At 42.0% G+C, this 27,547-nt stretch overlaps 1 protein-coding gene across 5 annotated transcripts in view; it reads left to right on the plus strand.

Annotated features, from left to right (window-relative positions):
• The window catches only part of MFHAS1 (multifunctional ROCO family signaling regulator 1), an 80,796-nt gene that overhangs the window by 7,446 nt on the left and 45,803 nt on the right, over positions 1–27,547 (plus strand). Inside the window, exon 2 of one of the 5 annotated variants that reach the window (XM_036997516.2) lies at positions 10,697–12,293. The exons of the other annotated variants lie outside the window; for them this stretch is intronic. Coding sequence (XP_036853411.1) covers positions 10,697–10,881 — 185 coding nt within the window. The 3' untranslated portion in view covers positions 10,882–12,293. Of the gene's footprint in view, positions 1–10,696; positions 12,294–27,547 lie in introns of those variants that run through there. 5 annotated transcript variants of the gene reach the window in all.

The raw sequence follows: 27,547 nt of genomic DNA on the forward strand, positions 1-27,547 counted from the left end.
AGTATCAGGTGCCTCCTCTTTAAACTGTAGAATAGAATCTCAAGGCCATCTCTGCACAAGTAGTTTAGAGTTTCCTAGAGAAAATATTTTTAATTTATTGACACTTTATGTCCTACTCTGCTGTCTGCTTGTCCTACTCCCCAGTAAACCTCATCTATTTTAGTTCTTAGTCATGTACTTCATTTGAACACCTCACACATTTGTAGGGTTGCTTTAGGGGTTAGGTGAGAGAATGTGCGGAGGAAAGCGTTTAGTCCCTCGTGTGTCTGTGCAGACGGGAGGGGGCGCGGGCTGAGAGTGGAGTGAGCACGTCCGGTTGCTCTCTCCACTCACCCGTTCACTTGCTTCTCTCTGTGGGAGTCTGTTTTGATTAAGGACCTGGCCATCCACCATTAGGGTGCTCTTTTATAAAAGCAGGGGCAGGTGCTGGCCTCGTCTCTTGCCCTCTCTTGTCTTCTGCAGCCTTTGCCCTCCTGTGCCCGGGCGGGCGGAAAGGAAAGTTGCTTTGTGTTTCCAGGCTCTGTGGAAAGTACCCTGGGTAGGGACTGCTGGGGGCAGGCCCAGCCAGGTCTCTGCTCCTCCTGGTTCAGCTGCTCTGATTGCAAAACCAGTTGCTGGGTGGCTGTCAGGTTTACCTTCCTCTGGGGGCTAGCTGCCTTCACTTTAGAGGGACGAGGAGGCCCCAATCTAGGCTACATTCCAGTCCTGTCTACTGTTAATGAAGTTGACCTCTGCTCCCCGTCCAGCTCATCCTGTCTGCATGGCCTGTCGAACCGAGAGTGATTGACAGGCATGTCAGCCAGCCGCAGAACACAGCTGATGATGCGCCTTTGTCTGACGGTAGAGACCCTCTCCGTGAACGGTATTACTCTGTGGCCATCTACTGTCTTCTCTGAGTTTGAATGTCCCGTGTGACAGCACAGCACTCCCTGGACAGTGCCTGGCACTGGGCTGAGCAGGTTGAAGGGGGTCAATGCAGATTGGTTATTGTTAAAGAACTCAAAAAGTTCTAGTATTTCTCAATTAATTCCTTGGCCAAGTGCTTTTTTGGGGTTTATGATGTCCTTTATTTTTAAGTGTGTCCTCTTAAGGTAAACGTGTATATTTTTCTGACATGACTTCTCTGGCACAGCTATTCCTGCCCTCTGTACACATCCCCTAACTCTTATGGAAATGGGCGGCATGGCATGGCAGAGGGGCAGTTCATAGGGTGCCGGGTGAAGGAAGTGCAGGCTGCTCTCCTCCAGCTGGCTAGCAGCCCTCCTCCCCAAAGCCGGTGTCCCTTGCTCACTGTTTCTGATTCCCACCCCTCCCTTGACATTGGCCACTTGAGGGGGGAAAGTGGATGCAGGGAGAGTGAAGGTGTGATGGTAGCTGTACAGGAAAGAAGACATTTTCCGCGGTTTGGACCAGCAGTTTTGCCTTCCAAGCACTGTTGCTCTCCAGACGCTCTGTGCAGGGGTAAGGTTCCTGGTTTGAGTACATGGAATACGGTGGCCGCATTGCTGGCTGTAATGCATGCAGAGATGGTTCCGTGTGTACTGCATGTTATGGATAACAGCTCCCATACACCACTGCCAGCAGGGCTGACGTATTTGCAGGGAAGGAGGAGGAAAAATGTTTAGTTATTTTTATTTTTGGCACTGACGCTTGTAAAATATTTCCTCATTTTTCCTTCTTTAAGATAATCTCTGAGCTGAAAATACTGATGCTTTGTTTCTTAAAGAGTAAACTAGTGAAAACCCACCAGGAAACCTTTTTCTTCAGCTGTGTACTTGCAGAAGGCAGCAGGGGAAAAGTCAGAGCGGGAAAGGGACTAGGATGGCGGCACTGCTGGTGGGTTCGCAGGGCCATCGAGAGCCTGGAGCCCGCTTCACTTGCCCTGGGAAGGAGCTTCACGCTCCAGACAGGCAGCCTAGGCACCCGGGCTGTTCCAGCTGCTTCCTTCGCTTTTGCAAGTGCTGAAGGGCACTTGGAAGAAGGGCAAGGAAGAAAGAAAACTGGAGTTGTGTCAAGACTGCTGTTGGGAGGTTCCTGTTCTGTGTGTGCCTTTCTGGTGTTTGGGTGGGGTGGTTACTGAGTCAAGCTGCAGCTCCTGCTTCCTCTTCCTCCCCTTCCTTTTTATCAAAATTCACAGAACATGAAATTAGCCATTTTTAAGTGAGCAATTCCATGGCAGTTAGTGTGTTCACAGTGTTGGTCCCCCACACCTTTATATCTGGGGCTTCTTTTGCTGGCCTCTTTGTGACATTTCTCCTTCTGTGGCCTGACTCCGGAAGAGTAGGGCTTTTTAGGAGAGGCCTGGAGATGCCACACTGGTGAACAGCTTTCGACATGGCTGCAAATGGAATGCTGTCTTAGTGTTGAGGAGAGGGCAGAAAGCAGGGAATGCATCTGTTTGGGGCATGTGTGATTTAATGGGGGCCAACACATGAAGAACACATAGACAAGAAGCACAAATAAGTCCTGGGTAATTATGGTCTTCTGTTCAGTACTTTTTTTCTACATGGATTTTGAGTAGAGCCCCAGGATGATTGGCAAACCCACTTCAATGAGGGTTAAGGGGATGGGCGTGCACTAATAGAAAATCAGGTTATTGCCAGATTAGACAGACATGCATGCCATAAGTTTATTAGCTGGATTCTGTCATCAAATCACTGTTGAATACATCCAATATAAAGAAATCTGTACTGAGCAGGGAGTGTGAGGAGAATAAAATAAAATAAAAGATGTGGCCTTGGGTTGCTGAGTTGGGGTTTTGGCTGATGTAATTGTTGATTCTTGTATATATGAAATCTGACCACATAGGGGAAATTCATTTGCAAGTTTGAGTAACTACTGAAAAATCTGACTTTTGATTTTTTTCCAGCAAAAAATAGGATTGCCCTCAGAAAATCAGCTACCAATTTGAATTTGCTGGACATAGATGACTAGATGGGAAGTAATGCTCGAGCCATTCTTCTCAGTTATTTTCTGATCATTTGCAAGAAATCTCAAGCAGATCTTGAGAGGAAGAAAATGTGTTGTATATGGGGATTTCTGAAAACTTTCAAAACTAATCAGCTTTTCCGAGGGGGAAAATGCCTCCTCTTTAGGAATTTTAACATTTCTCACTTATGGGTTATTTTCCCTTTGAGAGGGATTGAAATGATCAGTCATTTCTGAGCACTGAAGATTTTGTGAACACTGACACCAAAGACAGTATAAATTAAATGGCATGCTGTCATAATAAAAATATAGGGCTGCTACTTACAGATTTATTTGTTGTCTGGAGCTTGGTTGAGGTGGTTTCCTGTTCTTTGCTTGTTTCAGGTTGAGAGAATTAGAGTTAATTTTCTTTAGATACTCCTCACTCCTGAAGCGAGGCGTGTGATATTCACCCTGACTCAGTACTGGGTTACACTAGTAGCGAATTGTGGGGTAGCAGAACAAACAAACCTCTCTTTCTTCTTTTTGTTTTTTTTAAGAGCTTTTTCAAAAAAGGTAAGGTAGGAGGAAACTATAAAACCAGAAAAATGGTATTTGTCCCAGGTGCTGTTATTTGATTTGTCAACTTTACTATTGTTTCAGTGCCATAGGAGTTATTATTATATTACTCATCACATCGGTCTTCCTAAGGGTTTGGGATTGGGGGAAACCGAATCAGTGACACTGTTGAGGTCTCATTATGCTCTGGAGATGGTGCTTCATGCTTCTTAGGAGCAACTCTTAATCCTGCCAGGGACCCTCGGGGGTAAGGATAATTATTGTCTTCATTTGCAGATGGAGAAATTAAGGTGTGAAAGTTAAGTGAATTCCCTAGAGTTGGAGCCCTCTGGGATTTCAGCCCACTACCCCTACCCCAGCTCCCTGCTCACCTCAGGGTTAAGTTCCCACTGTTATTCAGAACACACAAACTCACCTCCTTCCCCCTGGTTCCTAGATGCCCCTTCCAGGTCACTAAGTGTTGGGCTTATGGGTCTGGTCATGCATGGGGCCTGTCCACGTGAAAATCAGTGGATGTCACTGTCAGGTGCGTAGCAGAGATGGGGGTCTCAGAGACGGGCTCCTGGATGGGCCACACAGTAGCTGAGTGCTTGGGAGCGATTGCCAGTTACCACATCAAGTGGAAAAGGCCATTTCTAATGAAAATGGCATGTGGAAAGGCAGGAGGTCCAGATCGTTCAGCATGCTATGCCTGGGGGTGGACATGTGCACACAAAACCATTTAGCAATTGTAATAAGGCTTCTTTATTTAAGTTACTTTATGGACCGATAAAAGTTTGCAGTGACCACTTCTGGCCCATAAACAAGATTTGGGGAGCATCATTCTGTCCCATCTCTTGTTGATCATGAAGGGCTCTCTCTTGAGCCCATGGGAGAGATTTACAGCTAGGAGAACAGCAGGGTAGTTTCAGATGATTTGCTCAGACTTATAATCAAGTTATTGTTGGACTGACAGAGCACCTGTCCTGTAGATCCGCATCTAAGCGTGCCACTCGTCTCTGTCTCCAAGGCTGAGAACAGGGAGAGGAGGGGAGGGGGGTGGTTCTTTCAGCAGCCAGATGGCCGCAAGCCTCTGTAATCCCTAGGAATGTAGCCGAGAACATTGATTTCCTTCCTCTAAATCTTACCATACCAGATCCTGCAGTAAAGGCAGATCTGGCTGTGACTTAATTAACACTTTACTGTGGACTAAATTTCTCTATTGTTACTTTGTGCTTTTTTGTGACACCACAGACTGATGGAAAATATGCTTTTAAAATTAATTCTGCCCTAATGGAACACCGTATTTTATGCATTGCATGCGGACGCCACTTAGGATTCCATGACAGTGTTTTCCTGCGTCATCCATCCTATCACTTGAGTTTGTCTTCTCTGTCTCTTGGTGTATCAAAGTATATATGTAATTACATTTTAATTGAAATCCTGGGAAGTGCAAGATATTTTTCATTTTTATTTTCTGTTTTGTTTATATTTTACTTTTTATTTTGACTTCACACACTTGGAATTTTGTGTGGCCTTTTCAGGTGGAAGCATTATAACACAGTGGTTAGTCACAGGTAATCTTGGGACTGAGTGCTGGGTTCAAATCACCATTCCACCACTTGGTAGCTCTGTGGCTTCAGGTATCACCACAGTTTCAGTCTCACAGGGTATAGCCCTGAGAAGTGAGTTAATATATGTAAAATGCTTTGAACAATGCTTGATGCAAGGCAGGAGCTCAGTAGATGTTAGCTGCTGTTTATAGTTATTCTAGAAAGCACAAATCTAAACATATATTTGGAAATTTGATAAGTTTATGGGTAAAACCCTTTTTCATAGGAGTGTAATACAGTGTGACGTATTCATAAAACACCTTATACTCTTTTAAAAATGCTTTCTTCCCTTTATTAAAACATATACAAATTTGAAGGGCAAACAAAGAAAATATCATTCATGGCTGATATCTAGTTTAATTCCTCTACGCCTTGTATTCTAATTCTTCTCAATTATTTCTCCCTTAAGCTTAGGTTTATTTTAATGTTTTAATATCTTTAAATATTTGATATTTAAATGTGTGGTATAATGATACCATATGAATAATTTAAATATTTTTAACCTAATCTATCATGAATATGGTTTCATATTATTAGTGTCTATACAGTAATTATAAAATACTTGCATAATAGTATATCCAGGGGATTTTTATCTTTGTTTATTTCATCATTGGACACTTAGGTTGTTTTAAGTTTTTGTTGTGAGTTATTTGGTGATGACTCTATTTCTTTGCAAAAGCTCTTTCTTCTTTGGACAGTAATCTCCTAACTGCAACCACTGAGTCAAAGATAAAGAATGTCTAAGATTCAGCAATACATGTCTACCTGCTTCCCATGAGGGGGACATAATTCATACACCTACCTGTAAGCATTCGTTGTCTTCTTAAAAATGCACTAACATTTGATGGAAAACAGTATCGTTCTGATGGTTCAAGATTTTAATTAATGAATGTGAATGTTTTTCCCTATGAATATTGCTTAATTCTGTTGCTTCTTATATGAATTGTCTGATAATGTCTTTTGGCATCATCTTAATGGTATGTTTTTAATCACAGTGATTTCTTATTTCTTAAAATCACAGAGTTCAGTGTATATTATCGTTTATGTATTAAAGATGGTAACCTTTTGTCTATCATACCTAAGGCTTTTTGTTTTCTAGCTTGTCTGTCTTTTTGATGTTTAAAAAAGCTTTTGATGTTTGAAGTTTTAAATTTGATTTGACACAATGTATTGATAGCTTCCTTTGTGATCAAATGAAGTACCATTGTTATTTTTCTAAACACAGAGAAGTAACAGAAGGTATCACACAGCCAACCATAATCTCTCCACCCCTATAACATCTACTGACAATAAAAAAGTAGTATCTGTGGGTGGATGGGATATTCAAAATTAAAGCCCCTCTCTTATAAACGTCCCCTGATATCTCTCTCCTCTGTAAAATCTTTCTTGTGCTTTTTTCCAAGGAAAAGAAAGCATATATTTGCATATATTTTAACCTAAAAGAGATCATTGCTATACTCATTGCTCTGCACTTTACATTTGATCACTTAAAAATATATTTTGGGGATACTTCCACATGTTATATGGAAACCTACAGCTTATCTGTATCAATCATATTCTACCAGCGGACCTACTGTTTGGTTAGCCCTGTATCCACAGACCTTTGATTCTTCCCAGGGTGTTTTATAGATTTTAAGCTAAGTAAGTTCTCCACCTTCCAGACTTTGGAGAAATCACTCCATTTTGTTTCTTCTGGGTTTGGTAATCCCTCTTTGTGCTCAGAACCTGTTCGAGATGCAGTTAGAAAAAGACAAATCTCTGAGTCAAATGGTGGAACTTAAAGAGGGACTTGGGAATTACAAAAGCTTAATTTTGCGATTTAAAATGAGGGTAATCTTTCTAATTGGCTTTGTGTTGCCTGTTGGAATACCATTGTTTCAGCATAATTATGCATTTCCCAACTTAATTCATCCACTGGAATGTGATGCAATGTTTAAACACAGCAATAATTACAAATCTTGCATGTCGACAAACACGTCTACCACTGATCAGAATGAGACAGTGTCAGCAAGAATAATGCCACGTCCACATGAGAAATTAATGAAGGGTAATTGATAATGAACTGTATTTCACTGACTCAAATCATTGCTTCTTTCTATCCCAACTGTCACCTACAGGAAAATCTGCCTGTGCCAGTGGGGCAGGTTTCATTTCTGTCCTATAACTACTCTCCTTTGTGTTTTCTAGACTCAGCTTAGTTTTGTATATACAGGAAATGTGCCCGAGACGTTTTATCCATTACCAGTAGGGATTCAAAATTTAAGAGATTGTTGGGTCCTTTGCTCTTCTGTGTGTGTAATGAATAAAGAAGGGGTGTAAAGCAGCACACTGACATGCATTCGACCTGTAAAAACAGTGAACAGTTAAATCCTGTTAGGGTTGCTTATGTGTTTAAAAGATACTTAATTGTAGATACTTGATTGTATATTTTCTTCAAAGCTCACAAAAATCACCAGTCAAGTTCTTGGAGAAAAGAGATTTTCTACAATGCTCATTGAAGTATTTGATCTTTAAAACCCTCTCTCTTACAGTAAATGTCCAAATCAATGGCAGACAGTATGGAGGAAAAGAGGATGCTCTACTTTCTGAACCTGTTATTAAAAACATGTGTTCGCTGAGAGATTTTTGACTCGGCTTAGCTGTACATCAGTATGGGTCTGAGACCTGAGATTCAAGGGGATTTTACTCATGAATTGCATGGGGAAGAACTAGAAAAAGGTATGAATTTTCCAGAACACCGTGATGCCACAAACAGCTCCCTGTTCTGTGCCCAGGGTACAGTGACAAAAAGGGGATGCAGCACCCTACAATGCTTCTGTCCCCTTAGTGGACGCTGCTTACCCCCAGATGGCTTGTGCGTGGCATGGCCCTGGTTGTTCCCCTCTAGACTGATGCAGGTGTTCCTTTGAATTTCTTTCTTTGATTAAGCCTTTGCAACTCTAAGCCTCTTTCCATTATCCAAGAAAAATACTGTGTATGCCATCTGGTTACTATGTAATATAACGTGCATTCTCCCTGGTTACTACATTGTTTCCATTTTTTTTCTTGATACAGGGAAGAGGAAAATTCACTTGTTTGGCCGTTTTGGGAATTTGCCTTTGAGGCTGGTGGGCTGGGCTTAACTGCAGCCAGACAGACTTTATCAGGTCTGGGTTAGCCTCTCAGCCACTTCTTGAAAACTATTGATGCTTTCAGACCTTGTCTGTGGGACACAGTTTGGCATTAGAAGCTTGCTCAGGTCGCAGGATGGTTGCATCTTGATTCAGGGCAGTTAAAATTCTCTCGCTAAGGCGGAAAACCAGGTGACTGTCTCAGGGTCTGATACACTGCTGTGTTCTGGCCCCCCGGAGTTCCACACAAGGTTGGAATACTCACGCCATCCCTTTCTCCAGTCCATAAATCTTGTGATATACTGTGCCATTTGTGACTTGAGACATGTTTATCCACCGGGGGTGGGGGGTGGGGGATTTCCATTGAAATCGGAGCCCAGTGTAAACCAGGAGGAACCAGAATTAAGATGGTGTGCATCGTTCTCTGTTAGGAAAAATTCCTGTCCTTTGGTTGTAGACAAATACTTGCTTTTGAAGAACCTGGAGGTGTGTCAGCGGCTTTGTTCACATCCACACAGACACAGGCCTTCTCGCCCTCTAAGGGCGCAGGCGCGCGTACACATCACACAGGTTTTTTACAATGCTTGGAATTAGTGTGTGCTACGTACATGATGAATGACTTTCTGCTTCATCTCCCCTCTCCTCTGACTTAACTCATTTGTATGATAGGACAGAATTTCTTCCCAAAGACTTGACAGAGTGTCCCGTGTAGGGTGACATGGAACAGATGTCCCTGTCCTTACAGCTAGAGATGAACACTGCCATGTGGCTTTCTGAACCAGCACCAGAGAAAGAGGCCTGCGTCTTTTATCTTTCAAAGCCAGTAAAGAAGCCTGGACCTCTGGGAAGCTGCCCTGAGACTTTGTTTCTTCATTCTATAAATGAGAAAAAAATAATTCTAACAGTTCCTAAACATTTGCTTCTGCCATTACAGCCTCCTTAGAGGTTGTGAGGATTCAATGAATTGATGGATGCCTAGTGGCCAGAGTAGTTTTTGCCATTGAGTAGGTACTCAGTAAGTGCCCGCTCATGATCTCTGATTACAGGTGAGGGGCACTGAGGTACAGGAGGGTTGAGCAGCTCGGCCAGGTGCACATAGTACGTGTCCTTCAGAAACTACACTCTCTGCCACCACCTCTCCTGCCTCTCAGGACCACGATACCTTCCCACCTGTCCACATGGGGTGGGTGGCTGAATAAAAAGTAGAATAATGTGTGTGAAAGGTGTGTGTGTTTAACTCTGTCATGCTGGACTATGAACATTAACTGGGAATCTGCTGTGACGAGGCATCAGGCAGGTGATGGAGATCAGAGACCCTGATCCGAGAAGCTGCAGTCTGGGGAAGTAGGGCCAGGAGTGACCACACTTCCAGTGTTGGGTCGGCCATAAATGCTGAGATAAAAAGATCTCCAGGGGCCAGTGGAGACCTGAGAGGAGAGCTTTTCAGAGCCAGGTGGGTGGGGTTGGATGGGTGAGAGCAGGTCTCGAGAGGAGGTAATGCTTGGGGGGACCTTCTACAAACCACCAGGACCACTGCAGTTTGATGGCATAAGTGTAGGGGAAAGAGGGCCATGCAAATCACTGGGAGCCAGGGATTTTACTTATCAGTGCACACTCCGGGTAAATATTTTTTTAGCTCATCTACCTATCTGACCAGCTAAAATTTTTTCACCAGAACAGAACTTTTGGCTGTTCAATATAAGGCTAAAATATTTTCATTTGAAGAAGTTTTTTTCTAAAAAAAGAACATTTTTTTTTTCTAAAAGGTAAGAGGGTAATACTGAAGGGTCAGATTGGGGAAGTATCCAGTTTATATAGTGGAAGCCACTCAGGGCAGCAGTGTGAATGGAATGTGAATGGAGTTGGGGGCTGTTCTGAGGTAATTCAGACTATAGTGATACAGACTTCCAGGCACGTCCTTGGGAATGAAGGAACAGACTAGGATGTTAATGAGGTGGAGTCCTAGGCCACTCTGCTTGGCTGTGAGATCTTGGGCATGCCAGGTAACCTCTCTGGGCTTCAGTTTCATCTATGGGAGGGAAAGCATCTCTTTAATACGGATGTATGGGATGGGATGAATTTTAACCTGGGCATTTATTTAAAACTGGGAAATTGGGCAATAATTTAAAAACAGAAAGCAGAGAGACTTAATAAAATTAATTTCAGGAGAACTGATATATGTTGCCTGCTGACTTAATTGGTTTATTAGGGTTGTTTAGTCACCCTCCTATGATGGATACCAAGTGAATTCTTAAAGATTTTTAGTCTTAGGTTGGTAAGTAATGTTATTTGCAGAAGAATAAAAATCCCTGTTTGTTCTTAAAATTGGAAGGGTCATGCAGAAGTAAGAGACTTTATAAATATCTAGTAACGTTTCCCCACTTTAAAATATTGAAAGCATAAATGATGTTGATGGCGGCCTGCTTTGCATCATGAATTATGTATGCCATATGCCCAGGAGTTCTTTATGGCTGTGCATAACAAATCTCCTTTTGTTCTTATTTTCAGCGGTGGTGCTTATAAAGGAAGAGGTCGAAGTAAATGCATTGAAGAGATCTGTTTGGGGCAGGATGATCAGTTTTTGGGCACCCTGTCCTCTTAGTTGCTTTTGTTTGTGCTTTGTTTATTCATTATCAAATTGGTCTGCAGTCGGGATTTGTGGGCAGTGGGAAGAGAAACCCCTGTGGCGTTAGCAGCTGTGGGTCGGCTAATGAGAGAGCACAGAGCAGGCACACCTCTTCTCGGCTCCCTCTGCCTCTAAAGCATCTGTCTTGCCCCCTTCGTCCTCCTTGCTGCCCTGCCTCCCTTAAATTCTTCAAGGCAACAGGCTCCCATGAAGGTCTTTCTGCCCTATGAAAAAAGCGGGTTGGGCCTTAACTACTTTTTAACCCAATAATAATAAAATAAATTGGAGTCAATTATTAACAACATGCCCATGAGCCTGTTCGTCTCCCACCAATTATTCGAGTCTCTAGATGCAATTAGAGAGGATTGAAAACATGAAACGCAGCAGAGAATTGGTGCTTTTTCACCCCTTTCCCCACTTCCCCTAGCAAGCACTCCTTTAAGATCTCAGTAAGATATCAAAAGTACTGTCTAAATTTTACACATGAAGCAGTGGCGAGTGAGTGGAAACCAATTGTAACATCACTTGTTTTAGTCATTGGTGACTTCTTTCTACAGTGAAAGCAGCTACCTTGTGAGTGCAGAGCTGTGCAAACAGAGGTGTCATGCCTGGCACACCCAGAGTTAATTAGAAAGGGCTCACCTAGTATTTCTGTGCGGTTTGGTGAGCTGCCCCATCTTCCCCAAGATGATCGTTTCTGGGGAAGATCCGAGGCAAACGTCAGAACAGGTGGGAGTGGCTCCAGATTAAGGCAAGCCCAACGCCTGCAAGCTCATCTCCTGGGCGCTGGCTCCACTGTATTAGTCAGTTCCAATTATAGGCGGCTGAAAAATGCTGGGGCTGCCTTTCTCAGCGGTTAATTATGGTTTTAGCTCATACGAATACAAAAAAAAATCTTTGCAAGAAAAATCATTTAATTCAGTTGTCAAGATTATTACCTAGAAGATACAGCCCAGTGCTCATGACACGGAGAGCTATGGGGTAACATCCAGAGTGAACACAGAGCAAGACATTTGTTAGGATATTTAGTCACTTAATCCTACATTCGTTCAGTGGGAATTTACTGTGACTTTCCAGCGTGGGACAGACACCGTGGGCGATGAGCAGGAACCACTCTCAGAGCCTATTTTCAAGGACCTTGGTCCAGACAGGGAGTGAGGGGTGTGCACAACTGTACTGCATCGAACAATGAATCTAGACAAGGTGCAGAGAATTTAGCAGAGAGGGAGTCTCCTTCCAATTGAGTAGGGTATGGAGAAACAAGATTCCACTTCTTAGTGGTGGGAAAGGCATGTTTGAATAAAGGAAGCTACAAATAGCTTTTTTCTTCTTGAGAGAGTATCAAATCCTTGGGCTTTTAACCTGGTAACTACAAAACTGCTGTACTAAATGATTTTTTAATTACTGGTTTTTCATCTTGTATTGCTTTTAAAATCTTGGGGTTGAGTTAACAATAAAAAAGAAACATTGATTATTAAATTTTTTCTTTATACATATACATATAATGTACCTATGTACCTCCTCTTATTTTTTCACTGTTTTTGAACGTTTATTTTCTAAGGAACAATTCGAGGCAGACTTTAAATGGCATGAGATTATAGTTTTAATTTGTGCTATAAAAATGTAACAAAGTTTATGGGGAAGAATTTAGTGGGCATACCTACACTGTTATCCATTGTGATTTTAATAAAAACATAGGGTCTGTTTAATTGCTTTCTCTTTAGATCAAATCAATTAGAGTCCGTCTAGGTTTTTTTAAAAAAAGGTTTCACCCTCCAAATGAGAAGCTTGGATAAAAAAATAGGGTTTGTTTAACAGACTTGAAGAGCTCAATCCATCTGCGGTATTATCTTGTTTCCTTCCATCTGAAGTCCTGTTTTGTTTCTTCTCTGTTATACTAATGCCTTTTAGCAGTATAGGAAATCCTGTGACTATATTATGTGTAGCTGAACTGTATGCTTAAAGTAGATCATACCAAATAACCTCTCTCACTCTCTCTTTTGCCCAGTGTCACCTTCTAAACTTATATATAGTTGTTTGCAAATAATGGGATTATACTTTTAAAATTGTCTTGTATTAGATATATAGCTTCCAAATCTCTAAAGAAGGCTAATTATGTAAGTAAACTGTACTCTCTTGATTCACGAATTCGTATGATGGTATTATTTTAGGATTCTTCAAGATATTTGCTTCTTAGGGTAGTTCAGAAGACTAGAGAGATCCAAGTAGTTACAGGAACATTTCCCATCACACTCACGCAGTTCTGACTTCTGCAGAAAATAAATGAAGCCATCACTGTTAGTGAGAATATGTAGGAGGCTGGAGGAAGAGAATAGAATCCGTGGCCATTTGGTATCACTGCTTCTTTTCACCAGCTCTGAGAGTGATCTTTACAGGGTAAACCAGTGACCGCCTCCATTTAAATGCCAGAGTTTAATCTAAAAAACAGTAATCAGTTAACAAGAACACTCAGGGCTGGTCAAAGGTCTGTTGTGTGGCTGGGACTCAGATGGGCCAAGAGTAGCTCTCTCCATGGTTTCCTGGCTGTCTGTTTCTGTCTTCTTCCTGCTTAAAGGGAGAGTAATAAAACCACTTCAGTGAACGGTAAAGCTTTCCCCAAACTGCGCAGCCAAGTTCTGGGGGACCCAGGCTTTGAGCATCTTTGTAACCTCCCTCTGAGGTTGACATGGCTGGGGGCTCTCTGCTTGCACCCTCAGGATAGCAGGCAGAGCAGGGTGAGCGGGCAAGGGTGTGGGGGGCGGCTGCTCTGTGCTCGGAACAATCCCTGTCCTAACTCTTCCGGCTTTCTCTGTAAAATCATAGGACACCAACCTTTTTATAAAAACCAGACTTATCTTTTTGGACTATAAAAAATACATTCTTCAATTCTTCTAAGATACTGATTGTCAAATTTGGGGACAAAAAGTAGTTGGACCAAGGGGGTGAATGGCTTAATATTGGTAACTTGATTTTTGTGACAATTATTGAGAATTTCAGAGAAGCTGTAGGCAGCTCACTTTGAGTAGCCTAAGATTAGACGTTTGAGTAATAAAAAATTGCACTCAACAGCCACTTTCTAAAAAGAAAAGAAGTTGTTCAGAGAGTAATTAATACCATGTTATGTGATGCTTCTGAGGGGGCTCCCTCCTGCCCCTGCAGGGCTTTGCTGCAGCCCTGGGTGAATTCCATCTGAGTTAGGGTTGCTCGGCATCTCCTTCCTTTCCAATTCCTGCACAGTTTATCTCCCTCCCTACCCACTTTTAGTCATTGTATCCAGTAGTTGCCAAATGTTGCTGTTTTGAGTTCTGTTTCTTAAACTAAGTGGAGCTGGGTTTTTAAGAGGAAACCGTTTCCAAGCTTCTCATTCGGAGGGTGAAACCTTTTTTTAGAAAAACCTAGATAACTCTAATTGATTTGATCTGTTTGGAAACTAGATCTCCTATTTTAGTAGCTAATTTGTGAGATAAACAAAAAGCCAGAAGAACTCTCAAGTCATCTTTTGAATGAGAAAATTTCAGTGCTCTTACTATAAAACTTTATGATAGCTCATCTCTTCTGTTTTTCTTTCTTTTCCTTCTCTCTTTCTGTCTTTTTAGAAAACAGAACCTAGAACCTTTAGGTGAGTTTAAAGGTAAAATGACTGCCAAGTGACTCCAAGTCCTAGGGCTTTTGTCCTGGGATGTACCTGGGAAAATTCATTTTCTATTATGGAGAAAATAAACTGCAAAACCATCTGGTAGATAAGTGATACAGATTACAGATGGGAACAGCTAATTTCATGCATATTGGGTTTCTATAACATGATGTAAATATATGTTTATTTTAGGAAAAAGCAATTTGGAAGGTGATTTTACCAAACCAGTTATTTGTGCTCTTTTGCTTTTTGACCTGTCTGAAACCACACCCAGATCAACATGAGAGGTATTGAGGATGTGAATTTGGTCAAAGGAACATTAAATGTATTTGCACTTAGTAGTTTTCAAATTTGAAGGCTTTGTTTCTATAATGAAGGAGTGGGGGACGGGGAGAAGGGTTGGAGCCGGAGGCGGGGCCGTTGGGTTGCGGGAGTCTGTTGTGGCCAGTGTGGACAGTGCCCTGTTGTCATGCAGGGAACGGCCGCATAGCCATTAGCAGGTCTGGTTGGGGACGCAGCTGGAATGATCTGTAAAAAAAAAAAAAATCTGTGTTACCTCCTGGCTTGGGGTAAAATCCAAACTCAGAGTGAACCGGGTCACAGAGTAGATTTAGGACTAGTCCTAACCAGACCAAAGGTGTCAGAATCAGATGCTGAAAACAGAGGTTAGGAACTTTTTGCGATGTGGTCTGAGGACATCTACGGAGCAGAGAGACCATAGTGCAGGGTGTCATGGAGGTGAAAAGAGCATTGGTAACAATATAGGGAGTTAACAATTCTTGGTGAGGTCGACTGGGTAGGAATTCTTTATGCTCTATCTCAGTAGGAAGTAGGTGAAGGGCTTTGATGCCCCACTGTTACGTATGGGAGGAGCCACTGTTAATTTTAAAAACGGGACTGGGGTATGGAGAGAGCAGCAGCATCAATTAGAGGTCTTATGATAAACACTTTGGGGATGAATGTCCCAGGGGGGAATCAGTCACCAGTAATAAATTTCTTAAAAATAAGTATTCTAAATGGAAAGATTTACATTATCTGATTTCAAGATTTCCCTTGAAGCTATAGTAAGCAAGACAGTATAGTATTGGTATAAGGATAGTTAGATCAGTGAAACAGAATATACCTATATGTAGTTAATTGATTTTTTAAAATTAAAGTATCATTGATATACAATCTTATGAAGGTTTCACATGAACAACATTGTGATTTCAATGTTCACCCGTATTATCAAGTCCTCACTCCCTCTTTGCAGTCATTGTCTATCAGCATAGTAAGAAGCTATAGTCACTACTTCTCCGTGCTGTACTGCCCTCCCTGTGACCTACCTATGCTGTGATTGCAAATTATAGTGCCCTTTAATACCCTTCTCCCTCTCTCCCCACCCACCCTCCCCACCCCCTTCCCTTTGGTAACAGCTAGTCCCTTCTCAGAGTCTGTGAGTCTGCTGCTGTTTTGTTCCTTCAGTTTTGCTTTGTTCTTGTACTCCACAGACGAGTGAAATCATTTGGTACTTTTCTTTCTCCACTGGGCTTTTTTCACTGAGCATATGAGCATAAATACTCTAGCACCATCCATGTTGTTGCAAACAGTAGGATTTCTTTTCTTTTTATGGCTGAATAATATTCCATTGTATGTATGTACCACATCTTCTTTATCTATTCATCTACTGATGGACACTTAGGTTGGTTCCATATCTTGGCTATTGTAAATAGTGCTGTGATAAACATAGGGGTGCATATGTCTTTTTGAATCAGGAGTCTTGTTTTCTTCGGGTAAATTACTAGGAGTGAAATTACTGAGTCAATATTTCTATTTTTAGTTTTTTGAGAAACCTCTATATTGCTTTCCATAATTGTTGGGAATTTACATTCCCACCAACAGTGTAGGAGGGTTCCCCTTTCTCCACATCATCGCCAGCATTTGTTGTTTCTTATCTTTTGGATGTTGGCCATCTTTGGTGTGAGGTGATACCTCATTGTGGTTTTAATTTGCATTTCCCTGATGATTAGCGATGTGGAGCACCTTTTCATGTGCCTGTTAGCCATCTGAATTTCTTCGTTGGAGAAGTGTCTGTTCATATCCTTCACCCATATTTTATAGGGTTATTTGTTTTTTGGGTGTTGAGGTGTGTGAGCTCTTTATATATTTTAGATGTTAACCCCTTATCGGATAAATTGTTTATGAATTTATTCTCCCATTTCATAGGGTGCCTTTTTGTTCTGCTGATGGTGCCTTTGCTATACAGAAGCTTTTCAGTTTGATGTAGCCCCACTTGTTCATTTTTTATTTTGTTTCCCTTGCCGGAGAAGATGTGTTCAGGAAAAAGTTGCTCATGTTTATATTTAAGAAATTTTTGCGTATGTTTTCTTCTATGAGTTTTATGGTTTCATTGTTACACTCAGATCTTTGATCTGTTACAATATAGTTAATTGGTTTTTGACAAAGGTACAAATGTAATTCAGTGAGGGAAGGATAATGTATTCAAAAAATGGTGCTGAAGCAATTAGATACTCATATTCATTAAAATGAACATTATCCCATACCTCACACTGTACATACAAATTAACTTATAAGGAATCATAGACCTGAATATAACAGCTAAAATAAAAATCTTACAAAGAAAGTATAGGAGAAATTTTTTGTAATCTTTGGGTAGGCAAAGAGTTGTTTTTTAAGCATAGAAACTATGTAAGAAAAATTTTACTATTTAGGACTTAATCAAAAAGAAAAACTTTTGATCTTCAAAAGACTGTTAAGAAAATGAAGAGGTAACCCATAGTTGCAAAGAAAATATTTGCAAAACATTTATCGGGTAAAAAATAAAACTCTTACAACTCAATAATAATAATAATAAATTGAATCTAAAACTGGACAAGAGATCTGAATAGACACTTTCCAAAATAAGATATATGAATAGCAAATAAACGTATTGAAAGATAAGAACATTATGAGAGAAACACAAATTAAAACCACTGGGAGATAATGCCACAGAGCCCCTAGAATGGCTGAGATTAAAGAGACTCACCCTACTAAGCGTTGATATAACAGCTGGGGCTCCCCTGTGTTGCTATGAGGAATGTAAAATGCTGCAGTCATTTTGGGAAACAGTTTGGTATTTTCTTAAAAAGTTAAACATAACATTTACCGTGTAACTCAGCCAGTCCATTCCTTGGTGTTCATTCAAAGAAAATGAAAATCGTGTTTAAAAAAAGACTCAAACAGAAATGTCGATAACGGCTTTTTTCATAATGCCTGTATACTGGGAACAACTTTTCTGGTGAGTGGATAAATAAATTGTGGTGTATTACTTAGCAATAACAAGAAATGAACTACTGATGAAACAGTCTAGATGGATCTCAAAATCCCCGAGATGAAATTATTGTCAAGCCACATCTGAAGAGTTTGCCATGGCTTAGTGGATGGCCTCACACTGACTTGCTTTGGCTGCTGGTTAAATGTGCTGAGCTGTCAGTCACAGGGAGAGGATCAGTGCTTCGGGAGGCCTGCTTCTGGATGTCTGACATCCTTCCTTTGCAGAGCAGGAGGTGTTGGAAAAGTGCACTGCATCCTATGCCTCAACCTCCTTGTTGGCTGAGATGACTGGCCAGACTTAGCATCAAATGAGGAACCCTGGGAAACTTCTAAAGACATAACCTAGAGATTTCAGCACAGCATTGTGTCTAAGCTGGTCAACCGGATGCCCTGTTTTCTCAGGTTTCTAAGTGGAGACCCATCCAAGCAAAAATGGAAGAGCACAGAATATGTGGTTTTCCTTTCCTGTGGCATATTTTCCCCCTACTAATTAATTAAGTCCAGGGGACTGAGAGGGCAGGTGGTTATTCTTTTTATGTGGAATGGAGCTGTCCTAGCAATCAGAGACGAGATTGTTGACACAGAGCACACAGGCTGTTGTGTTTGGACATGTGCCACAGAAGAGCGCGTACCCAAGAAATGATGTTATGTAAGTGGGATGGGTTTCCATGTTTTGTTCTGGGCTCTTTTATGAAATTTCAGGCCTTTGTGTGTATGTCCCTCTGACGATAGCCTTTCTTTTAATCAAGGATTTGCAGCTCTGGGAAGGAGCAGGCATGCCCAAATTAAGTACATCAGTAATTTTCCAGGCAGCATTGTGGGGCAGTAGAAGAGGGTACAGACTTTGGAGCCAGCCACCTGTGGCTTCAAAGCCTAGATCTTCAGCCGAAGGTGTTACAATCATGGGCAAATTATTTAATTTCAAGATTCCACTTTCCTCTGAAAAACAGGATTAATACCAGATACCACCTTGAACTGTTGAAAAATAGACACTAAGTGCTAATATTCTTTTAAATATTCTTTCTAAAATTATCATATTGTAAGGTTGGTTCCTTTGAATGTACAGTTCTATGAATTTTAACTTGTATAGGTTCATATGATCACCATGGCAATCAAGGGACAGAAGACTTGTATTACATCCCAGAAAACTCTCCCTACTGCCCCTTTATAATCACACGCTCCTTCCAGCACAAAGACTTGTTCTTGAAAAGGGTCTTGGAGTACAAATGTTGTTCAATTTATATTTCATATCACCCCAAATTAGGGAAGTATTTAGTTTATGATAAAAAATGCGTATGTATAAGGAATTACTTGTCTTTGTTATGGTGAGGGGTGCAATATGTAATTTTGAAGTTTCTTTCCTTTTTTCTCCCCTTCCTAAGGAAATACTTAACATACTCTTGTACGCTGGAAAAGCTAAACTCTAGAAAGGTTAATTCCAAAACCACTTCCTCTGCTTTGAGAGTCTTCCTGATGAAACCATATGCATTGCCATGAAATTTAACAAAACTGTTTTGTACCACATTTAACATCCGCTCCAGCCAAGGTTATAAAAATCTGCACTTTGTCTGTAAAACCACTCTCTTTGGCAACCGGAGTCCTTTAGGAAATATTATCTGCCCTAGGTGTTTGCATTCTAATTTAAGAGACAAAGTGAAGCCAAGCTCTCCTATCTATTATGGCTTGAATTGTGCCACCCCCTTCCCAAAAATATGTTGTAATCTTAACCCCCAAGTACCTCAGCATGTGCCCTTATTTGGAAATAGGCCCATTATAGAGGTCATAAGTTAAAAGAGATGATTAGGGTGGGCCATCCAATATGACTAGTTGTCTTCATGAAAAAGGGGAATGTGGGCTCAGACATGCGCACAGGGAGAAGGTCACGTGAAGGTCAGGGTGATGCAGCAGAGGCCATATGGAATATCAGAGATTCTAGCAATCCTCCTGAAGCGAGGGGAGAGGCCCGGGACCCGCCACCTGCACCTTGACCTCAGACAACAAGCTGTTGGCTAAGCCCCCCAGATTGTGATGTTTTGTATGGCAGCCCTAGGAAACGAATACACCTGTCTTTAATAAAAACGATTTGTTTAAATGATGGTTTGTTCATTCAAGGGACAATTGGTGTTTGCTAAGTTTGTAGTCCCGCTATTGATGACCGATCAGTGGATGGTGTAGACGCTTCCTGGTGCTGAAATCACTATGTGTAAAACTCATCAGTTTCTGTCCTTTTCTCTTTCTCTTAATGGTTTTTGTCACCATCATCCCTCTTCTGTCTCTCAACCTCCTGTCGCTCCCTTTCGCTTCCCAGTTCTCTGCTTTCTCATGGGCCTGATCTGCTTCCCCCTCCCAGCTTGCTGCTACCTCCCCTTTTACTGTCCTCAGATGGCTTATCACTCACGGCTGCGCAGAGAAGATGTGAATCAAATGCTCCTGGGCCTTGGTGGGGTCCTCTCCCTTGACAGGAGAAAACTATTGATTGACAGGTGCTTAGAGGAGACAGCTTCTTAAACTGTTAACCTTTTTGTTCAAGAAAACTCCCATCAGATGCCAGCTTGAATTCTAGATGAGACTCTGCTTTCGGGTTTTGAAAAATAATAATATCTGAAGACCAAAATTCATAGGGCATATTTGCTTAACTATGTATGTAACCCATCTAAAAATTCTTTGATCCCTCTGGGACCTTCGGAGTTTGCTAACCTTACCACCTGCACGTTGCTGTTGAGCCCCGCTCCCATCCCACCTCCTCCCCTGCTTAGATTCCATGGGCCGTTCTGAGCGTTCACCTCGGTCCCTCAGCCCGGTTTCCTTGCTGCACAATCACCTGGGCGTTCACCTATTTGAACGTAGCTGGAGAAAAATGACCGCTCTGAAGGGTTTTGGCTTCAGTGGGTCACCTCCCCTCTCCTGCATATCCTTGGGAGCGCTGAGACAGGCCCCCCACATGCCCTGGCCCCGTGTCCTCCTCCCTCCCTGCGCTGACGGTGTCTTACCATCTCCTTGCCTTTGCTGTTCACAAGCTTTCATGTTCCCTGGTCAGCTAATGTGTCTGTTTCTTATTTTACTGAGAATAAAGAAGGAAGAGTAAGGGAACTTCCTCACTCCCCCCTGTGACACTGGCCAGCACCAGTGTACCCACACTTGTGCCGCCTTTGCCCTGCCTGTTACCAGCGCCTGCTGCTCCTGCTCTCAGGCATCTCTGCTCGCGTCTCCTCCCGAGCCCTCGATCTCTGGCGAGTGCCGCTCCCTCTCGGGGTGTCATGGTGACCTGCCCTCTCCCCGTGCCTTCCTTGACCATTCCTGTCGGCACAGCATCAGGCGGTAGTGTCTGCCTTCTTAAACAATGAACCAAAGCATGTTTTTTACCCTGGGGCCCACTCTGGCTGCCGCCTCCACCCTGTTCGTAGTCAAATTCCTGGAAGTCATAGCTTTTCCTCTACGTTCACTACCTTGCTTTCTGTTGTTTCACTGGTCCCACCAGGGATGGGTCCGTCCCCGGACTTCTGTCCTCTCTCTAGGATTGGCAGACGTTTTCGTAAAGGGCCAGATAAGAAATTTTGTAGGCTTTGTCCGTCGTACCGTCTGTCACAGCCATTCAACGCCAGTGTGGTAGCCCAAGAGCAGCCATTGCCACTACATTATGAATGAATGTGTCTGCAGTTCCCAGTAAAACTATTTATGAACTCTAATATTTAAATTTTATACAGTTTGAATGTGTTGAGAATTATTATTTTTTATTTCCTTTTAGCCATTTCAAAAATATGAAAGCCATTCTCAGGTCACACATCATGCAAGACGAGGCAGTGGCCTGTGGCTAGTTTGCTGGTACCTGCTCTGCGTCCCACATCTTGGTCTTCATCACACATGCGTGGATGAATGAGAGGCTAACCCCTCTGCTCCAGCTGCCCCCAGAATTTCAGACTAACACGTTGCGCTTCCTATTTTATATCTCCATGTGAACATCTAACAGGCAGCTCGTGTCTAAAATACACCTCTTGATTTTCTTTTCCCTCTCGAAGCCTCTTCTCTCCCTACTGAGTGAACTCAACCTCAGTAAAGAATACCAGGGCTATGCAGCCATCCCCTATTCAGAACTGGGTAGTGTAGTGGAGAGGGAGGGGAGGGTACTCCAGGTCAGACGTGGGTTTAAATCCTAACATTCTGCTCCATGCTAGTTATGTGACCTTGGGAAAGTTACCTGACTTTTCTCCCTTTAAATATGAAAAATGCCTACTTTAAAGGGTTATGGGAATGATGAATAATGTAGCTGACATGTAACGGGCTCAGTTTCTCATTAATAGAAACAATAGTAAAAGGTCACCTATATGTTGATATCAGATGAAGAATTATTTTTATAATCTCTTTACATAATAAAGAATAAAGATGATTTACCAAACCAGAGAATACAGAAGGACATTCATATGGGTAACAAAATGGCAGGCTCTGATTTCTGTGGGGAGGGTAAATCTCAGAGCTGGACATCTTAAGAATCTCTTCGCCACTCCAGCACTGGCTGAGGGTATATGATTTGAATTTTGTTCCTCCTCAAGTTTGTATGTTGAAGTCCTAAGTTCTGGTACCTCAGAATGTGGTCTTATATGGAGACAGTGTTTATAGAGGGCATCAGGTTAAAATGAATTCATTAGATGGGCCCTAATCCGGTATGGTTGGTGTCCCCAAACAAAGAGGACGTTGGGAGCAGACAAGCCTATAGGGAGAACATCTCCCAGCCAAGGAGAGCCCTGGAGGAAACAACCTTACCAACACCTTGGTTTTGGGCTTGTAGCTTCCGGAACTGTGACAGTACGTTTCCGTTGCTTCAGCCAGTCCGTGTGGCACTTTGTTAGGGCAACCCTAGAATAATAATGTAGAAGGGATCAGAAGGACTTGTGTAGCCTAGCTTGACTTATGGATCTCTACCACCACCACCCCCATTGTTCCTGAGTGTCTCTGAGCTGGCTCACTGTCCCTTATTGCTCCCGAAGAAAAAGGGACATTTTGTGATTTCAGAGCTGCAGATACACTGTGGGCCAAGCTCTGAGAACCCTGGATTCACCCATCTCTAAATTCCCAGCCAAGGCAGATCTCATGAGTTTGTGAATTAGAGCAATGTTTCCCAAAGTGTGTCGTGTAGATTACCAGTCCCAGGAGATCCTCTGATAAAGGGGTTCTGTTCACATTAGTTTCAGAAAAGCTGTATTTTATAGAGCTGTTTTTGAAAGTCACCAAATATCTTCACATATGAGAAATTCTGAGAAGTTCCAGTCAAGAAACACAGTGAGCCTGGGTTAACCAAGCATTTTTCAAATGTACGTGACCACAGAACCTGTATGTGAATAGCACTTGTTAACATCCCCTAGAGCTGGTGTTGTATAGAATAAACTTTGAGAAATACTCATAGAGAAATCTTGCTTACATGTATTATATAGCTTTTTTGACTCAGAATACTTAATTGTGGACATCTTCACTTTTCTTATACCTATTAGGTTTGATCCATAAACATAAACTTCTAAAAAATATTTTTATTGAAGTGCAGTTGACATGCAATAAGCTGGGCATATCTCACGTGTGCAGTTTGGTATGTTTTGGCATACGTGTATGCCCATGAGACCATCACCACAATCAAGATAATGAAGGCATCCATCACCCTGAAAGGCATAAACATTTTTCATGTAGTTGTATGCCTAGTATCGCATAATCATTTGAAGTACCATAGACCTAGTCTATAGCTCTAGGACTCAGTAAAACAAATAACTCAATATTGAACCCTACCTGACCACCAAAACTGGATGGGCCACGTAATAGAATTTTCTTATATACCAAAGGGTGATAAGTAGAGGCATGAAAAAGAGCACATTTAAGTGACATAGGGGTATATGAGCCTAGTTTCCTTGGCCATAAGAAAGCTAAGTCTATTTCATGGAGCTCTTCTAAGGATTAAATAAGATAATGTGTGTAGCAGTGTGTAAGAGTGCCTGGCACACTGTAGGCCCTTCCTAAACAGTTTCCTTCCTTCCCTCCCTGGCTCCTTAGCTGCCTCCTGACCCCCTTCCAGTTTGTGCCAGGTACTAGACAGATGGCTGTTGGTCTGGGTTGGCTCGGGCGCTGTCAGGCTTGGAAGTAAGGCAGTGACCCAGATCAGCGTACATTGGTCATTGTATGAGAACATTTGCTTGGTGCAGCTCAGGTGTTTGAATCATCTTGGTGTTTCTCAATCTGTTTCGTAAATGTTTTACCAAAAGATGGTGTTGGTGGATTATTGATAGCAATGGGTATGTATGCACACCCACGCAGATCAGCAGAGGGGGCTTGCAGAATGGCAGAGGAGAACTTGCTTTAGTTTTTAGGTACTTTTTAAATTTGTCTGTAAAAGTCACCTTTTATTAAACAGTTAAAAGTCATACATCTATTGAGGTCACAAAACAGAAGACCGATCAACTTTGAACTCATTTTTTAATTTTAATTCTCCTAGAATAATTTCATTATTTTAATTTGCTTCCTTTGGCCTTTATCTGTATATACTTTTGTTTTAATGTTATATACCTACTACCTGTATATTATTATACACTACTTACATATATGTTATAAGCATGTGTGTGCTTTTATTTATACATTACTTATATGTATTAACTTGTTAATGAACTGTGCTTACATAGTATTAAATGTGGTTGAGGTGTGACTAGACCATTGTAGCTGGGTAAGAGGAAGAAGAAAATACCCAGCCCCAGAAAGTTCACAGGCTTATTTCCAGGCAGAAAAAGTTGGCATATTTTGGCTAAAAAGACATCTCATTCTGGCGTCAGAGATCGGAAAGGGATATTAAATGAGAAGCAAATCTATCCTGTGTAGGTTAACCGCTGAAAGTTGGATTGACTCCTTAACAGTTAAACAGTGGACCACATCTGGAATTTATCAATCTCTTAGAAACTTTCTGTTTAAATCTTTGTTGTCTTGATACAGTTTTTTGTTTTTGTTTTTGTTTTTCTACTTTGATGAGCTGAATTTGGTTTTGGCTTTTTGCAATTTTTTTTTTAAGCATTTGGCAATGCTTTTTCCAGAATGCTGCTTTTGGCACTGCATCCAAAACAAATTATAAACTGGTTGGCTTTTTTGGGGATATATTATAAAATAGTGTTTTGACTTTTCTGACCGTAAAAGTGTCTGATTTTGAGTACGATCTAATGCTGGGCCTTGAAAGATGAGCACGTAAGTGTACTTATTTCTCTTTATCACCTAGAAAATCATGTTGGCTATTAGCAAGGGATATAAACACAAGCACATGGCTGCAGAGTTGCCTATGTGCAGGAACAAACTAATAAGTGCCCATGACAGGGAATCTGGCTCAGAGGGGCCTGAAACTTCATGAACACCATCCCTCAACTCATCAGTTTATCAAATACCATGGGGTATGTGCTAAGTGCCATGATGATGCTCAGTGCTGGGGATGCAAAGATGATCAGGCTAGGAATAAAAGGCCAAATTTATTTTTTGAAGTGTTAATATTTTTAATACTGAAATATGAGACCTTGTAAGTAAAATAATGTTAAGCTAATTACCCAATTTTAAGTCTTTGAATCGTTGTCTTCGATATGAAATGTGTTCTGGGTTGCCGCTGACTGGATCCCAAAGCCTTCCTTAATGCCCCTAGTAGCCATCAGGCCTTCTTTTCTGTGGTCTGAGGCACCACCTATTCCTTAACTTCTCTGCTTCCACTCTCCCTACCCTTTTTGCTTTCTCTCCTGTCATCTCGAAATCAAGAGGACTGAAAAAGATTCAGGTGACTCTTAGGCTCGAGCCATTTCTGTACCAAGCCGCGCAGACCACGCCTGCTGGGGCCATGTGAAGAGAGCAACACGGACCTGGGCCGGCCTGTCCAGCCCTGGGCTTGCTGGACCCCACCCCCAGGCTGCTCTGTGCCTTGCCCGGCTCCCCTGGCGGCTGGTGCAAAGCTCAGAATATAAAAGGAGAGTTAGTTTTCCAAATATGGGCCCAAAATCTTACTTGGAGAGTAAGCGCATGAGTAGTATGCTGGGGAATCCTTCCTCTCAGCAGCGATGGTGAAGACCGTCCTCTAAATTGTGTTTTAAACAAGCAGACTCTCAGACTCTGGGCTAGCTCTCAAAGCACACCAGTCCTGAAGATTCGTTGGCATTGTAAACAACCCAGTTTATTTTCTAATCTGTCCAATCTGTCTTTTCAAATTTGTTTTGTGGCCAGTATTCTCTCCTTTCAGATGACCTTGACAGTAACCTGCTTCAGATGCAGATAATGAATGTCCCTCACAATGTTCAGGTTTGGGGTTTAAGATGATGTGGCATTGGTAAGGTTTGCTTTCCTTCACCATAGAACCCCCGGGCAAGCCCCGTGGCTCTCTGCTTGGCGTGGGTCCTTAGGAAGTCGGCAACATAGCACTGGCAGCTCCTGAGAGTTTCAGAAACTTTAGGTTATCTTGGGGTTTACTGCTTATACTGTGGCTGTTATCCTGGAGGGGAAATGGTGTATAATGACCAGTGAGGGGCACTTAGATCACTTAGCAAGTTCACGAACAAGGTTACAGAATCTGTAGAAAAGAGAACTCTAGGATAAAAATTCCAAGTTTATTTTCAGTGTGAAGGATGGGAATGTTAATGTGCTGAGTTAGGATTTAATAGCTCATTTGCTTTTATTTCTGAAAGCACTTGGCAAGTGCCTCTAATCCTCAGCTGTGCCCTGTCCTGCTCTTGTTCGGGTGTGGTTCTCACCAGTGAGCTCCTGGGGGCTCAGATGCCACGTCTGATGGGTCTTTCTTCTCCCAAGTTCTAGTGCAAGGGGAGGGCTGCCAGATAGAATACAGGTTGCTCACTTCCATTTGAATTCTGATGAATAACAAAGTTTTATTCGAAGTATGTGTCATATACACCTACCTTGTTAAATTTGAATTTTAGATAAGCAATGAAGAATTTCTTAGTGTACATACATCTCATACAATATTCAGATTTAATTGGTCATCTGTATTTTTATTTGCTAAATCTTACAACCCTGTGTAATGTCCATTATTTAGAAACTATTTTGTTGAACCAAAATAGGTATAATTCTAAGGCCAATCAAGGTGTTCACTGGGCTTGATCTCATCTATGAAATGAGGAATGGGAATTGCAGAAAGAAGTAATGAGTCTCCTTCACAAATGACATTAGTGAATCTGGACCGTTTCGCCTACCATAACTGTATCACCTTGACAATAGACAGTAACATGAGGACCTGAATTAATGGGTTAGCTAAGTAAGTGCTTCTTGCCTTCTATGAACCAGACCCTCCTAATCCAAGTTTCTTTATGTTCATAAACTGCCATCTGGGGAGCATGTGCAAATTACCATTTAAAATAACAATAATCCCAGTTGCCTGGGAGAACAGAGCTGTGGTTGAATTGGTTTTGGTCCCCTCTCTCGCTCTCTCGCTTTCTGTCACTTCTGTTTGTCTCGGGACAGCTCTCCAGTGTGCCCCTTCCTTCCTGAAAGGTGGTGGCAGGGTGGGGCGTGGTGGGGCAGGAGTTTGCCTGTTGGATGAGAGGGAGGTGACTTCAGAGCAAGCTGTGACAACGTGGGGTATTTTAAGCCTCTGGTATTTCATGGAGTGTGTGAGTGTGTGTGTGGGTCGGTGTATATATGTAGTATAACTATCTAAGTATGAGTGGATGGCGACATGCTATTTTTATAGTAGGAGAAAGTGGAGCAGGTAGAGGTGATGTCAGGGGCTTGGGAACAGGGACACGGACTGGCAAAGGCAGTTGCTGCCAGGAATGGAATCAGGACC

This window comes from Manis javanica, chromosome 12 (assembly GCF_040802235.1).
Source record: "Manis javanica isolate MJ-LG chromosome 12, MJ_LKY, whole genome shotgun sequence".
Lineage (NCBI taxonomy): Eukaryota > Metazoa > Chordata > Mammalia > Pholidota > Manidae > Manis > Manis javanica.